Raw genomic sequence first — 16440 nt, forward strand, 5'->3', positions numbered from 1 at the left:
TTAATTTGTAAAGATTCAAGTGTCAACAAGTGATTTCTTGATGACCTGTCTCAAGTCTACTCTCATGCTTAGCGCATAGCCTTATATCTGGATATCAAAATATGCTATTTCACAAGAAATTAGTGGTTTGGAGTAGTTGTTTGCTTTTGCGTCAGACATCAACAATTTGAAACACTATAACAAATGTATAAAAAATTTCACATCAAAGGGACAAAATTATACCGTACTTTCCGCAGACACATTAAAGATAGTCGTAATCTTTATTTTTATCCATATGTTGAAAAGGAATCTTCTAGGTAGCTAACCTTCAAACATATTATAAATTCACGGTTGACATTATCGTACAATTGTGTCTTATCTCATTTACAATATGGTTTAGAAGCCCTACATACAAATTTGCAATTGACAAATTTATAAAGTAGTCGAACGTGACATTTGTATATGTGCTTTGCAAGGAAGAAGGCTTTGATAAAGAGAAACAAGAGAAGAAGAAAAAGGAAAACCCGATTTATTTATTTTTGAAGAAAAAAAGCACATTTTAATGTTCTACTATAGTAGATTATTAAAAGACAAGAATGCCCTCTTGTCTATCTCCAAGGATCTTCAGAAGACCGACTCAACCATATATACCTAGGTCCTAGTGGAGTCACATTCAGCAATGAAAGAGAGTAGTACCCACGTTGGCAAGATATGCACATTTTAATGCTAAAAAAAAGAGAATAAAATAGAATTAAGAAAATGAGAAAAGAAAAAGGAGAGGAAATGTTCCAGCGTCTGACAACGGCTGCTAGAGGTCGGGCGGGACTTTGGTGTAGGGTGGGGTGGAGCCCACGAGTTGTGAACATGGCCAGTGCGCACTCTCTCCCTGTCCCCATCCATGTCCCCCATGCACTCTGTGGTTGCGCCAGGACAACAGATGCCGCCAAATGTTATATCTTCTTCCCCCGAGGAAGGCAATCCCACAATGAAAGCCTCAGCGGCTGCCGTCCGCCAACCAACATTCGATGCATGGAAAGGCAGAAGAGCCAATTTTCATATGCATGCATGGAAACTGTCGCAGACTTTTTGGAGCTAAAACTATCAAATTAAATGGTTGGGAATTCCACAGCAACCCGCTCTCGGCCTCTCAAAGATTCCAAGGAATTTGCCACCCTCCCACCCAATTTCCATAGTATCAACCGTTCAGCAAAAATTGGGCGACGAATGAGAGGCATATCGAAGGGCACAATAATGAGATTGTAAAGTAATTGCAAGCTAAAAAGAAATTACATTGTTCGTGTGGCAACTTTAGGGGTGGTCACCTCTAAATTCGGAGTGAACATCGTTCAACATACATGGGAGAGAGAATTTCCTATTCAAAGTAGGCGACGTAACTCATGTCCTATTCAAAGTACTTTCACGATGAAAGAGAATTTCCACCACCCTCCCCTCCCCAATATCCGAACGCCCAAAGTGAAAAAATTCACGTGTCTTCTTGACTCTGTCCAATTTAATTGGAAGGCTACTTCTAAAAGCACCAGAAAAAAGGCGGATTGTCAGATGATTACATGCATCGCATGCATGATTCCAAACGTGGGTGGCAACGAATCGACCCGGGATAAATCCTCCATATTTACTGCCCAACCCTCCTTATCATGAAGAAAACAATACCCCTTCAATTGAAGTAAATTCCAAAAGGGAACATTTTGTAGAAACACTCTTGATGTTTATTCTTGACTTCGAACAAACCTTCACTTACAAGGGCCATCACAAATTGAACGGACATCAACATCTAAGATCAGCACACGACAGAAGACCTCGACACATTGATTGAAGTGCACGAAAAACCTAAAAGCTTCACATTGCGAGAGTACCAAACCATACAACTTATCTATATGTTCCACCATGGACCACTTCAACCTACCACAAACAACAGGGACACAAGACCAACTACACCAGATACATTGGCAGGTCTGTCTTATTAGTGAGAGCTTGCAACTCCAAGTAGCATCTGCCTATCTAACTATAATATAGATTTAAATACCCCACAACCACATTCTCGACGTCACTGCTTGAAAATGATGTATGCCTCTCTTGCCATCCGCGGTGACATATAAAAACGAGGAGGATTAGAAACTTTACGAGACCATGACACGTGAGCTCAACAGCCTACGATGAAACCTCGACTCTCTCTCTATTTTTCCCATCTCCAGATCTCGGGTCGTTCGGCGGCTAGAACCCACGCTGCTCAAGCCAGAAGGATGCAAGGCATATTCACTTGCTGTAGATTCGCTGTAATGGCTACTGCCGTATTCTTGGGTAGCTAATGGCATCCTTTGGGAGTTTCCGAGGTCTTGGCTGGTGCCGTTGTCAGACCTTCGCCAGAAACGGTAGAGGATACTCAGCCTGGATCTAATCCCATCATTCAGTTCAGAAAGCCGTAGATCTCCTTCGAGGGCTCGAACGACCTGCTCCATTTTTTCAAAAGCTGATTGTCAAGAGTTCCTATTTCTAGATAACTAACGGATCTCAAATGCAGTAGACATGAGTCGGTGAACAAAAAGAACCGCCGTTAGTCATGAATGTAGCAAGCGCATGAAAGATTAAGCTCCAGGTACTAAAATATTACCTCACTCATCTTTGGTCGGCGCCTTGCTGACTGATGCACGCAAGCAGCAGCGCATGCCACCATACAAGCCATCTCATTGTCGTCATAATTGTTCTGCAGCCTATGATCAACAAGAGAATCGAAGTTTCCATCTTTCAGAGCTTGTGTGAGCTGAGGCCTCGCCTGTGATGACCATAGCAATGATTTTATTTCAATATTGCATTTGGATGATAACAACCCGCCAATAAATTCAAGTCCCCTCAAGCACCCAAGGAAAAAGAAAAAGAAGGTCAAAGAGGTAGCTTGGACTATAATTGTGAACACGAGAATTGCAGGACTTACCCATTCAACCAGATTAACCCATTCAACCAGACCATCAGCCATGGAATTACATGTTGAAAACACAGGTTTGCGACCAGTAATCAACTCCAAGAGCACGACCCCAAAAGAGAAAACATCCGATTTTTCTGTCGGTATCCCATCCGAGGAGTGTTCTGGAGCAATATAACTACAAGGAAGAACATAAACTGTGCTTCAACATATTTGAACTAGTTGAGCTAAAGAAGTACCTAAAAACTGTGCTTTAACAAATGAAGCACAAGGTGAACTAGCAACGGCTCATCTTACAAACATTTGGAAACATCTAGGACAGATTAATGACCAGCTCACATCCCAGTCCTCCGAATCAAAATACAAACAGAGTAAATCTTACCCAAAGGTGCCCATCAGCCTGGAGGACACATGACGATTTGATTCAGAAGTAAATCTTGCAAGTCCAAAATCTGCAATCTGAGAGAGAAAAGCATTCAGAACTTAGAGGGGCTGCAATCTACTTGCTCTGAGAGTTAACCAACTGAAGTCAGAAACATCAATTTCGACTCAAATTTATCAACAAGTTTGTGTTTACCTTCACCTCAAAGTCAAAGTCCATAAGTATGTTAGCTGCCTTGATATCACGATGTATGATCTTAGGATCACCTGCGCAACAAATGTTTTATCATGTAAACAAGGGCAGAGCTCTAGGATTCACATTTTTAATCAAAGGATTCAGTAAAGATGAACGGCAATAGTACATCTGAAACTTACAATCCGCATGAAGATATGCTACTCCTTTGGCAGACCCCAAAGCAATTTTCAGTCTAGTTGGCCAATCTAGGGTCGGTTGTCCCTCTCCTGCAAGGATCACTTTCCATCAGAAATCATTTTTCATGAAATGCACACTCACAGCATCAATTGGTACTGAAAATCCAAACTCACCGTGTAAATGTAGATGTAAGGTGTTGTTAGCCACCAACTCATACACGAGGATGAGCTCGGACCTGGTTATGCAGTATCCAACCAAAGACACAATATGCCTGTGATGAACTTGGCTTAGTATTTCAACCTCAGCCCAAAATTGACTCTCTCCCTGTCTGCTCCCCACCCTCCATCGCTTCACTGCTACAACTCTTCCATTGGGAAGGACTCCACGGTACACACGCCCAAAACCACCTTCTGCGAGTAGATTTGCCTCCGAGAAGCCACTGGTGAACTCCTCGACTTGGTCAAGAGTAAAATTGCACGTGGCAGAACTGAGAGGAATGCTAGGGGATGCAGAGCAAAGCGGCCTTCTCCTTTTGCATCTCCTAATCTTGCAATATATAAGCAGCAAGCATATTGCCACCAGCACCAGGACCAGCAACACCACCAGCACCACCTTTCGCTCCCTCGATATGGTGGACCAAGACCAAGGAGATGTGGACCCGGAAGAAGCTGCCGGTAAAGGAGATGCCAGGGTGATGGTTGCCAGTAGTGGCCTGGCGGTGTTGCTTGCTGCGAGCAGAGATGGTGAGGAGCTTGGAAGTGGGGTAGACATTTCTTTCGATGAAAGGATTGAATGCAATGCAGATACTTAGAGACTGAGTGAGAGTAAAGGGAGTGCGCGAGGAAGAAGAAATGGTGAATGGCTCTTATAAGTGGACGGACGGTAAATATTACAGCATGCGGTTAGAGAGAGGGGGGGAACGTTGGCATTTGGTGATGTAAAAAATAAAAAATAAAAATAGACCACACCCCTCATCATGACTTGGAGATTTTGGTGACTTTGTGAATTTTGATTCCACTTAAACTCAAGAGTCTCCTACCATAAAAGTGGCCTCGTTCTCTAAAAAATTCCTAGGTCTACTTTCAATTCTGCACCAAACTATTTCTTGTCTTGAAAAAAATCTTAAAACTTTAAGCTCCTGAATTTTGTTGTCTAAAAAAATTATCAATTTCAATCTATTTTCAAATCTACCCCATTGTCCACTCCCAACTTGACGTAACATTTCCACATTGATAACAATCTATATCCACAAGGCAACATCATAAATTATCTTCAAAATGAAATTGTTCTAGGATATGAAAATTAATGTACGACTAACAACGATTTTTTGACAGGGGGCTGATGGAAGCGGATTTAGGACTAGAGTAGAATTGATGATTTTTATCCTGAATAGAAGCAATTCGCGGTAAATTTGGACTAGACCTAAAGTTAATGGTTTTTTCCTTTTTTTTGAAAAAGAAAATTTCAGGTCAGATTTGGACTAATCTAATGTTTGGGATTTTTTTTTTCCAGACAAAAAAAAAAAATGTTTGGAACAAAATTGGAATTAGACCTAAAGTTTATGATTTTTCAGAAATGAGGGCCTTAAATTAAGTAAAGATCAGCGTATAATACTATGAAATTTTAATTAATTTGGGTTATGATGCATCATGTCAAGATTAGGTTTGTTCTCTCATCTTCTTTTTTATTGTTATTTTTTCCCCTCCAATCTTTTATTCAATCTTGATATAAAGCTGTTACTACTCCCAAATAAAAGGCAAAACAGCTAGAAACAGGCAAGCAAGCAACAATCCCACCAGAAAACAAAAAAAGAAAAGAAAGGGGGAGCGACAACATCAACAAAGATGCGGACACACTCCCCTAAAATACCGCATGCTCCGTCCTGCTTCATACTTCATAGAAGCCAAATAAGCGGTGATGTCATGGTCATTCATACACATGTTATTTTCTTAGAAAAAAAAGGGGGGGGGTTGGGTTAACGATGATATATATCGAATTTGTTGGAAGAAATAATCTAACTTTAATTCTCTTGCATGAACATGAGTCTTAATTGACAACTCTGGGACATTTAAGTAATGCTTTGACAAAGATGCAAGCTTTAAAGGTAAGCTTGGGCATTTACTTACTGTTTTGCTTTTCCAAATAACAGAATACTTCTTCAAGTGGGCCTCCTTCGTAAGCTGTAGGCCATAACAAGTCAGTGGCGCACGTGTCAAGTCGACTCTCATTTTTTTTCCCCAATTCTATGAAGTAGAAGAACGTGATACATTAGCCCTCGTGTGAGGTTCGTGGGGATTCTCAAATTTAGAAGCAGGTGTCTTTAATTTAGGAAAAGATTCGCAGGTAGCTCATAAGACAGTGCCCGACGGCTTTTCCAAATATTTTCAAACCAATAGAAACATGGCTGTTTAAAATGATAAGTCCCCAACTATATACTATTTATCCAATGTTGTTCTCGGACCTATAATCTCGACAGACTTAGAAGACAAATCCCCTCGTCCTTGATATTTAGGAATCGAAGACTCATAGTACTTTCTTTTGAAAAAAATGGAAAAAAGAGAGAGAGAGCTCCTTAACTTCACTTTTTTTGGACCGTCCATAAAACAACTCAAATGTTTTTTGGTCAACCCCAAAACCGGTGTAAAACCAACCGGTTAGTTTCTAGATCAGGTTTAGGGTCGAACGGTGAGATCCTCTGTTCCAAAAACCAGAAACCGACTCTAATAGGATAGCTTTCGGGTTCTTACTTTGAAAGCTATCTATCCTGAAACCGATTAATCCAAATTGGAACACTCTTTTTTCCCCCTTCCTTTCTTACTGCTAGTTTTATCCATTTTCATTTCAATTAGCATCCTTATGAGTTTGTCCTCATCAAACGTTGCAACCTCTCATCAACTAACGTCTCTTCTAGACACATCAATTGGATTCCCATGCAGCAAGACCATGTCCACCTCCCGTTATTACTTTCTCAGTGTATATACTCCCTCGAGTTGTTCCTTTAGGTATTTTTGGGAGTGCTTTTGCCATTGAGAGCTCTGAGCTTGCATATTGCCTACAGATATCTCTCATCCTCCTAACTACTTCAAACACCCTAACATCACTCATCTTGATTTGGCATCGAGTACACTAAATTCGGCTGTTCATCCTATCATAACCTTTCTACTTCATTCCAATTATTGTGAGTGCTCATGCACAACACTATTTACCCTCCTTTAGTATACAAGTTCACGTATGTACCCCACTACGTCCTCTGCGCCTATCATATGGCAAATGGCACCAGAGCTTTGCTACGGCTGCTCGCTTAATGTCTCAGTTCCTTTCCGACTCAATACAAATGACATTCATTACTATATGCAACACTTTCTAATTCCATCAAAACCTAGTGCAAATCTTTCTATACATGATATTCATCGATTCAATTTTCCAAATTTTTAATTGGCTATCAATCTATCTCATTCTTTACTGATCTCATTTTTTTTCTTTCACGTAAGAGTCTTTGAGGTCTAATAACAGAGCTTGAAGTTGATTTATACCTGAATTTTTTTCCTTCGAAGATTAACTCTTTACCCCCATATTTTCTCACATTTACAAAAACAAATCTTTCTCCATGGCTACTCTCTCATTAAACAAATCATGGAACCCTAGCAAACTTCCTTATTTACTTCACACAAAATGTGACCCATCCCTCTTCTTGAATAGCGAGTTGAGCAAGCCAAGATTCCTGCCTCCAGAAATCATGAAACGCTAGTTCTACGGAGCATCTAGATGGCCTCTTGCATAGTTCTCAGGAGCCTCACGAGCGTCAATCCATTGCACAAAAGCACAACAATCCTTTTAAATCAGCACTTTCCAAGAAAAGAGAATAAAACAAACCCATAATTTCTTGTATGCTTCCAATTAACATAAGAAAGAGTATAAATTCTAGCTTTAGCTTTCGAAGCACAACCCAAGATTTTATCAATGTGTAATTTACATGTAATATAGAGTATTTCTATAATTATGTTTCTATCTACATCCTTATTGTGACTAGTCACTTGTGTGAATATATATTATGCAACTTAAATTGGGGTCGAACCGCCAAAAACACTTTTGTCATCATATTCCCTCTTCCTCTAAACATGAACATGGTATCATGGTTGTTCAAAGCCCTTATTGACTCTAAACATCAACATTGATTTTGAACCACCAAAATTTGAGGATACCTCACTATGTTGACCACTTAGCCTCGTGGTGGTTCGAAGCCCTTCGTTCCCTCATACACATGGGGAGATATTCTCGAATCTAGGGCCTCATCTTACTTGTCATATAATGAAGCCCGGCACACCACACTACCAAGTCGACAAAGATTCAACCATGCCTTCATTGCCACTAATCTATCGAACTCCTCAAATCTCTCAATTGGTGAGACCTTTGATCCAATGTAATATCTTGACAGCAAAGTGAAACTAGTGATATTGGTAAAATCCTTAAATCTAGACCCTTTTTATGATTTGACAAATGTCTTGATTGATGGTGGTCACTTATTGCCTATTAAACAAGTTGGTAAATCCCTTTTAAATGCCGGTTCTCAATCTATCTCCCATCTATCATGTTCCTAATCTTACTAGCAATCGCTTTAGTCACCAATTTTGCCGTAAAAATTCTTGTGCCATTGATTTTAATGGTTCATCAATGTCTTTAAAGGACCAACGTACCGAGAGAGTATTCCTCCAAGCCGATTTTTCTCATGGTCTTTATTCAATTTCCAACTCAATAATGTCATCTCACTTGCATCCCATCATGTCTTTCTCTGCTTCACTCATTCATTGGGTTTTCGATCGTTTATTTGGATTCAAATTCAATTACTCGTTCTTTTGGGTTTTTGAGGGCAATTTATCATTTTCTTCCCTACCTCATTTTGTGCCATGTGTATATCTTGGGTATGCGTCACATCACAAGAGCTACCATTGCCCTAATCCACCATTTGGTTGTGTTTTTATCAATCATCATATTTGATTTGAGAAAGAGAATTTTCCTTTTCAAAAAAATCCTCGAACTCCTAATCCCATAACCCACTGTTCAAGATCAACCCACTTTTTCCCCCCTCCAATCAATCCATTCTTCCTTCTACCTCCTTTGGCCCTCAAGTTTCTCATCCGCCGCCTCCTCCTTTAGCCCAACCTCCCAATCCACCTCTCTCCTCTTCTTGGCTTATCCAACATGCTTTTAATTCTATTTTGCCTCCACCGGCCCTCCTTTCGAACCCACTCACCATGTGTCCCGACTCTTCTCCTGACCAAGTTCCTCCACAACATACTTGCAAGTCCCCTCTATAACTCTATCCAACTCATCCACTTCCGTTTCTTCTCTTTTGGCCTATCTCTTGTAAATTCGTGCCAAATTTGAAATTTCTAAATTCAGAAAAAATTTTAATCTCTTAATTCTTTTCATGGAGAGGCATCAACTCGCTACTCTAAGACCCATTATCAACCTATGTTGAAAAGCGGCCATGGCTGATGAATTTAATGCCTCAAGTCACCAACCACATGTGGAATCTTGTACCATATGATCGTTTTTAGAATTTAGTCAATTATATTTGGGTTTTTAAGGTCAAGGAAAATTTTGATGGAGCTGTAAAACACTTCAAAGCTCCCCTCGTTACAAAAGGACTTAAGCAAGAGGCCGGACCAAACTATGACAAGAGATTCCAACCTCCCAGCTTTTCCTCATCCTAAGTTCCCGAATTATAGGTGCCATCTCCGATAGCAATCTATGGTTTAAAACAAGCTCCACATGGATGGTTTCATTGCTTCAATAGCTATTTATTATTTTTGAGTTTCAAGGTGAGGAAGGCCAATCCTTCATTATTCATCTACGCTTCTTCTCAAGGAGGTCGGTATCTTCTGCTTCATGCTAATGATATCGTTGTCACCATTGATACCCTTTAGTATTACGATTTTTTATTATTTGACTCTCATAGGAACTTGTCATGAATGATCTTGGACCGCTTCACTGTTTTCTTGGCATTAAGGCTCCTCACCACTCTTAACAATACGCTTTTATCTCATTGCGCAAGTTTGGCCTTGTTAAAATCAAGTCTTTACCTACTCCTCTAGCCTTGAAAACTCTATTGTCCACAAATGATAGTAAGGTTCTCACTTCTCAATGTTCTATCGACAATTGGTTGGGGATTTATGGTGTGTCCGTGAATAGACTAAATAATAGTTTTGTTGTAAAAATTGATTAGTCAATTCATGCATCAACCAAAATTACCTCATCTTCAAGCCGTCAAACATATATATATAGATCTTTAGCTAGCACATCCACCCATGGATTACTCGTCGAGTGGTGTCGTTCCACTTCATTCACCGTTTTATGCAGATGCAGACTAGGCTGGATGCTCCAATACTCGACAATCCACCTTAGGTTTTCATATTTTCCTAAGCACCAATCTTGTTTCCCGGTGTGCCAAGAAGCAACCCACTAAGGCCCTTTCTAGTACAGAGCTGAATATCGTGCTATCGTGCGCTGTGTTGCTGATATTATTTAGATTTGTTATTTACTTTGTGAGTTTGGAGTCCTTTTTAATCCTCTCACCATTTATTGTGACATCTCTACCACCTATCTCGCTCTCAATCCCATGTTTCATGCTCACACAAAACACATTGAGTTGGATCATCACCTTGTTCAAGAGAAGGTTTCTTCCGGCGATCTCCGTGTTCATTATGTGCCAACAAAGCATCAGTTGGCAAACATCTTTACTAAGGGACTACCTACCTCGCTCCATGCGCTATTGAGAACCCATCTCTCAAATTGTTACACCTGCTTCAGATTGAGGAGACTCTAAATGTGTAATTTAAATGTATTATGGGGTATTTTTGTAATTATGTTTCTACCTGTATTCTTATTCTAATTAGTCTCTCGTATAAATACATATCATATAACTCTGGTTGAAATTGAGCTACTATAAACATTGTCATCATATTCCCTCGATTTTAAACATCAACAAAATCCATCTCATTTTAGCTTTCCACAAGACATTTTCCTTTTCATCTTCCTTTAGCTTTTCTATATTGACAACAAGAAGCGACCAATGTTTAAATATTTGTTCTCATAAGAGGTTTTGTTCTAGTCACACTTTATCATTTGGTGCATGTAATATCTTTCTTTGCTCGGTCCACAACTATATTCGTATGATCTCATCTAATAGTACCTTAGGTGCTAATGAAACTATTTTAGTGAATCTCTTGCATTTTATTTCATGTCTTTTTGTTCCCCATTGTTTTCATCTAGGTTCTCATCAACGAAATGTTTTGATGCATCGTCCGTAGTAAACATCCTTAAAACCCAAGCAAAGCAAATAAATAGAGATAATTTAATTGGTGGTACAATGCTTGAATCTACAATTAGTCAATATTGTAAGTCAAAACATGAATATTTGTTAAAAACAATATTAATACCACAAAAAACTCCAAATCACACTTACTATAACATAAATACCCAAACGGTGGACATAATTTAGGACTTATCAACCCTTCTAACAATGGTAGAGTTATTAATACATTTAAATGTGTGAGTGCGACACTTGCTGTTGAGAATTAACCAATTGAAGTCAGAATTATCAATGCCGACAGTTAAGTTCATCAAAGTACGTTAAAGACTGTCACACAATCATTTTTCTTTATCAAATAAGTTTGTTTTTAACTTTACCTCAAATTCTAAGTCCACAAATATCGCCATGTATGACCTTACGATGACCTGTACAAGGAACGTTTGATCATGTATACAAGGGCAAAGCTCTAGGATTCTTTTTTTATTTTATTTTTAAAATCAAGTATTGATTCAATGAAGATTAAAGGCAAAATACATCGAAACTTACAATCCTCATGAAGATACGCTACTCCTTTGGCAAAGCATAAAGCAATTTTCAGTCTAGTCGGCCAACCTAGGGTTTCATCCCTCTCCTGCAAGGATCAGTTTCCATCAAAATGCTTTCCATTATACGCACACTCACAGCATAAATCGGTACTGAAAATCCGAACTCACCGTGTAAATGTAACTTTAAGGCGTCGTTAGGCACCAACTCGTACACGAGGATGCGCTCGGGCCCGGCTATGCAGTATCCACCCAAAGACACGACATGCTTGTGATGAACTCGGCATATTATTTCAACCTCAGTGAGAAACTCACGCTCTCCCTGTCCGCTCCCCACCTTCAGTCGCTTCACTGCTACATCTCTTCCGGTGGCAAGGACTCTGCGGTACACGCGCCCAAAACCACCTTCTCCGACTAGACTTGCCTCTGAGAAGCCATCGGTGAACTCCTGTACTTTTTTTTGGTCGAAAACTCCTGTACTTGGCCGAAACAAGATTGAATGAAACGCAGAAAACGCTTAATGGAACGGTGCCTCTCGGAGACCAAGAAAGAGGTTGAGGAAAAGGTCAAGGCTCTGACCAAGGGGAAGGCGGTTACTTGGTTCTAAGGATCTCGGGATCTCGTGATTATGGGCTTAAAACCAAAGATCGGAGCAAAACAAAACAGATAAAAGAAGAGGATCGCAGTGCCGGAAGGAAAATGAAGAGGCCGGAGAAGTAAGGGCTCCAGAGAGTTCGCGCTGGAACCCACTCGGTGGAGCCTTTAAAGAAAAAAGGGAAACAATAAATCAAATAATAAAAAAGGAAACAGAAAAGATACTTCAACGTCGTTAATATAAAATATTTGTACATTCGTTGTGAAAACAACAGTTTAAATCGCAAAACAAATCTAGGATTTTGTTGGAGATATGATTTGTGCGTTGAAGATATTAAATCAATCGAGATTATATGGAACCAATCTAGGATTTAGATTGATTAGATGAATCAATTAACAATTCAGATTAATTCTTTGTTTTTGCAATATTTCCTTTTATTATTCACAATATGTAATATACACACATGTAAATAATGCATATCAGATCATGAGTACAAAGAATTTTCATCGAACCATTGTGTCAAAGACAACACACATATCTACTAAGCAAGTGAATATACATAAGCCCTAACTCGAGGGGAGTGTTAGAGATATAATTTGTGCATTGAAGATATATTGAATTAACCTGAGATTTAGATTGAATACCTAAATTAATTAATGATTGATCTTGATTATGTATCTTTGTATTATTGTAATATAAATAAATGTAAAGAGTGCATATTGAATCAATTTAGAGAAAATATAAAGAAATTCGTCAAATCCTCTTCTTTTTAACTTCGTGTCAAATATTAACTGCATCTCCACTATAAAAACATTTTTTTACATTTGTAGCGTGAAAGGAAAATATTTATCATTTAAAAAATGAATACAATTTTGTGAAAATCAGAAACTCAATCACCATTCTTTTACATTTGTAGCGTGAAAGGAAAATATTTATCATTTAAAAAATGAATACAATTTTGTGAAAATCAAAAACTCAACCACCTATCGATAAATGGTGCTTGAGACATGGCAATCCAAATTAACTCCAAAATCAAAGTAGTGAACATCTTGTGTCTAACCAAAACTGAAACTTATTTAAAAATTCTAATATTGTGTGAATAAATTTTTGACCTCACTCATTTTTTCGTACAACACCATTTTTCACAATTCTAGCCAACTCTCGAATTTTTCACTTTTTCGGTAATACTTTAAAATCTCATTAAATTTTAATTGGTGAAAATGTTTTCACAAGCACGCTATAAAAAATTGAGTTTTACATTTAAGTAGCTATTTTTTTTTTTTTGTTGGGGGGGTCATACATTTAAGTAGTTATTTCAAAGTGTTAAGAAGTTCACAAATATCAAGTATATTTCCTTCTTGTTGGTTTCATATTTTCGGGAAAAGATTAATATTGTCCAATATTTTAGAATTTTTGTCAAGATTTTTTTTTTTACTGAATTATTTTCATGTTGTATTCCAGTTGCCGATTCCTTTTGAATCGCCATTTGTGGTCAACAAAGCATAGCAATTCACAGGAATTTAACGGTGCCGTTACCGTAGCAAAATTCGAAAACCGATGAGCGCGAGGGATGTTTAGTGGGGACAATCAATTGAAGTAGTGATTTGGGGATAATTAAGCAGGTGAGCTGTACCTCCACTTAGGAATCCCCACTTTACAATAAAATATTCACTGATTTCAAACCTTCACTCATATCCACTTAATAACCAAAAACATGTCCATTTCATCGTCACTACAGCTGAGTGAAATTAAGTAAAAAACTGAATTTTTTTTCTCTCTTTGGCTCTCCTTCTTCCGCATCCAATCACCGGCGCCGATCCAGGCCACGGGTGAGCCAGGTACCAACCAAGTTTCTCGGACTGAAAAATTATTGGTCACAAAATAGCCCGTGCACCGCTTGGTAAGCCAAGAACATTAGGGCAGCCTTCCTCCTACAATTATTGCTAAAAACAGCGTGGCAAATATTATCCTCGTACTGAATTATACTACACCAAACTCGGCTCAAGTATCTGGTCCTTCAAGCAAGATACACAAAACGCTTTGGCACAGCAACTAATTTCGACTTACCGTTGCCTAATTGAAAGGCAATGTCAACTCCTGACCAATTTGTTTCAAAGCTCCTTATAATTTTAATTGTTCTGTCCTAAAACTCATAACACAAATGTCTTGATTCTACTCCTATAAACCAATTGTATCATCACTTATGAATTCTTCACTCTTCATTGTGATAACACCAAACTCAACTCACAAGAGTACTAAAGTATGGGAGAACTCAGTCATTAACATTCTTGCTCACTCAATCCTATGATGCCCTTATTGCAAGCTATCATGTCACTTCCCTACATTCCCCAACCATCAATGACCCTCCCTCGAGACTTAAGTGAATGGTCAACCCTTACCGTATAAAAACTACCACTCATAACACAAATGTCTTGATTCTACTCCTATAAACCAATTGTATCATCACTTATGAATTCTTCACTCTTCATTGTGATAACACCAAACTCAACTCACAAGAGTACTAAAGTATGGGAGAACTCAGTCATTAACATTCTTGCTCACTCAATCCTATGATGCCCTTATTGCAAGCTATCATGTCACTTCCCTACATTCCCCAACCATCAATGACCCTCCCTCGAGACTTAAGTGAATGGTCAACCCTTACCGTATAAAAACTACCACTACACTCCATTAGTGACTTCCCCCTATCACGGCCATTTGCAAATATTTGGTCACTTGTACTCTCCTTGACAACTGTGACATTAAGAGCCAATTGTGGACCCTCGGTAGCACCTTGTTTTGCATATTAGGCCTCCTCTAATCTCAACAAACCAATAGAGGTTTCTCCCCTCATTGGAAACATGGTAACAGGACCTTCTCTTGAGATTTTCCAATTGATTCAAAAATGTTTTCCCTATTCTACGAGCTATTCAGTTCCTTTATATGCCCCCACTCCCATCCCATAGGTTAGACGAAAGTTGCACCTTGTCCGAGTCCACTTAACCCAATCATCACTCCCTACCCTCACAAGACCGGGTAAATCACCCGCCTACTAGTGGGATCCTTGTATCCAATACAATTTGTTATGGCCCAACAAATTCTCAATCCTAGAATAGTTCGTGCGATGCTTGGTGAGCCAAAAACACTAAACCAGCCTTCCTTCTATTGTTATTCCTATAAACAGTGCGGCAAAATAGCATTCTCGTATCGAATTGTATCACACCCAACTTAATTCGGGCCACATAGATTACTTCAGTACAACAATTGATTTTGGTCTACCATAGCATTATCAAGAGATCGATATTAACTCCTAACCAATTTGTGCATGAGAGGCCAAACCCAATTTCAAAGTTTTTTAGAGTTATAGTCATTCTATTCTAAAACTCCTAACACAAACACTTTGATATCATTCCTATGAACCATTTTTATTGTCACTTTTGCATCACGTATTCTTCACCCTGATGACGCCAAAGTCCGCTCACAAGGGTTTTTGAGTATAAGAGAACGTAGTCTGTGCTATGGGACCAACGGAGTCAGCAAACAAGGACAAGATGTTGAGTGTCCATGCCATGGGTGTCCTTGTGGCTCGCTAAATCTACGAGAAAAAGCCATCCTTTTATATCCAAACAAAGAAGATGCACAAATAGATCTAAGATGAAAATCTCTCCTTTGCCAAGCTTGATCCTCGTCGCTCACCGAATCTGCTAGAAAGAGCCATCTCCTTTGAGCTGAACAAAAAAGATGCACGGTAGATCTAATTATAAAGCCATCTTCTTTGCCAAATGAAGAAACACATAGCAAATTTGGAGATGACAACCGTAAGATTTTATAGAACCATCATCAACCGTTCAAAAAGCTAAGCTGAAGATGACAACTATAAGATTTTGTAAAACTATCACCAACCGTTCTAAAAATTTAAGCTATCAAAGGAATGCGTGGTTTTATATGTAATTACTTTAACACTTCCCTCATGCTTAATCTTTTTTTTTTTTTTTGTTATTTGCCTATTATTAAGAATGGAAATTTAATTAAGGAGATAAATGGGGCCTAAAAAATTTTGAATTAAGGATCTTCAACTTTGATATTATATAAGATTTTGTAGAATCATTGCCAACTATTCTAAAAATTTAAACTGTTAAATGAATGTATGGTTTTATTAATTACTATAACAACAACCATCTTCCTTGCCAGACCATAAGTATACTAGAAAATGTCATATGCTCTGCCTTTGATCGACCATGGACGGTGGCTTGAGCCAAACATCTCGGGCCCATCACTCCTTCATGGCTGTTATCACCTTCATTGGCATTATTGTTGTCG

The 16440-nt window shown here is 38.7% G+C and overlaps 1 protein-coding gene across 5 annotated transcripts; it reads right to left on the bottom strand.

The window, feature by feature from the left end:
- Positions 1-1658: 1658 nt before the first annotated feature.
- Positions 1659-12262, bottom strand: LOC104438281 (proline-rich receptor-like protein kinase PERK1). 5 transcript variants are annotated; one of them, XM_039310307.1, is made up of 10 exons: positions 11697-12262; positions 11530-11614; positions 11361-11408; positions 3845-5851; positions 3674-3760; positions 3495-3565; positions 3300-3376; positions 2930-3095; positions 2609-2770; positions 1659-2447 (listed from the first exon to the last, which is right to left on the bottom strand). In XM_039310307.1, the coding sequence occupies exons 4-10, from the start codon at positions 4440-4442 to the stop codon at positions 2118-2120; spliced, it is 1491 nt and encodes a 496-aa protein (XP_039166241.1). In that variant the 5' UTR covers positions 4443-5851; positions 11361-11408; positions 11530-11614; positions 11697-12262; the 3' UTR covers positions 1659-2117. The 5 variants fall into 5 exon arrangements, with proteins under 5 accessions (XP_039166241.1, XP_039166244.1, XP_039166240.1 ...); XM_039310310.1 differs by having other exon boundaries at positions 2948-3095; positions 3845-5914; XM_039310306.1 differs by having other exon boundaries at positions 3845-5914.
- Positions 12263-16440: the final 4178 nt, after the last annotated feature.

This window comes from Eucalyptus grandis, chromosome 3 (genome assembly GCF_016545825.1).
Source record: "Eucalyptus grandis isolate ANBG69807.140 chromosome 3, ASM1654582v1, whole genome shotgun sequence".
NCBI classification, from domain to species: Eukaryota; Viridiplantae; Streptophyta; class Magnoliopsida; order Myrtales; family Myrtaceae; genus Eucalyptus; species Eucalyptus grandis.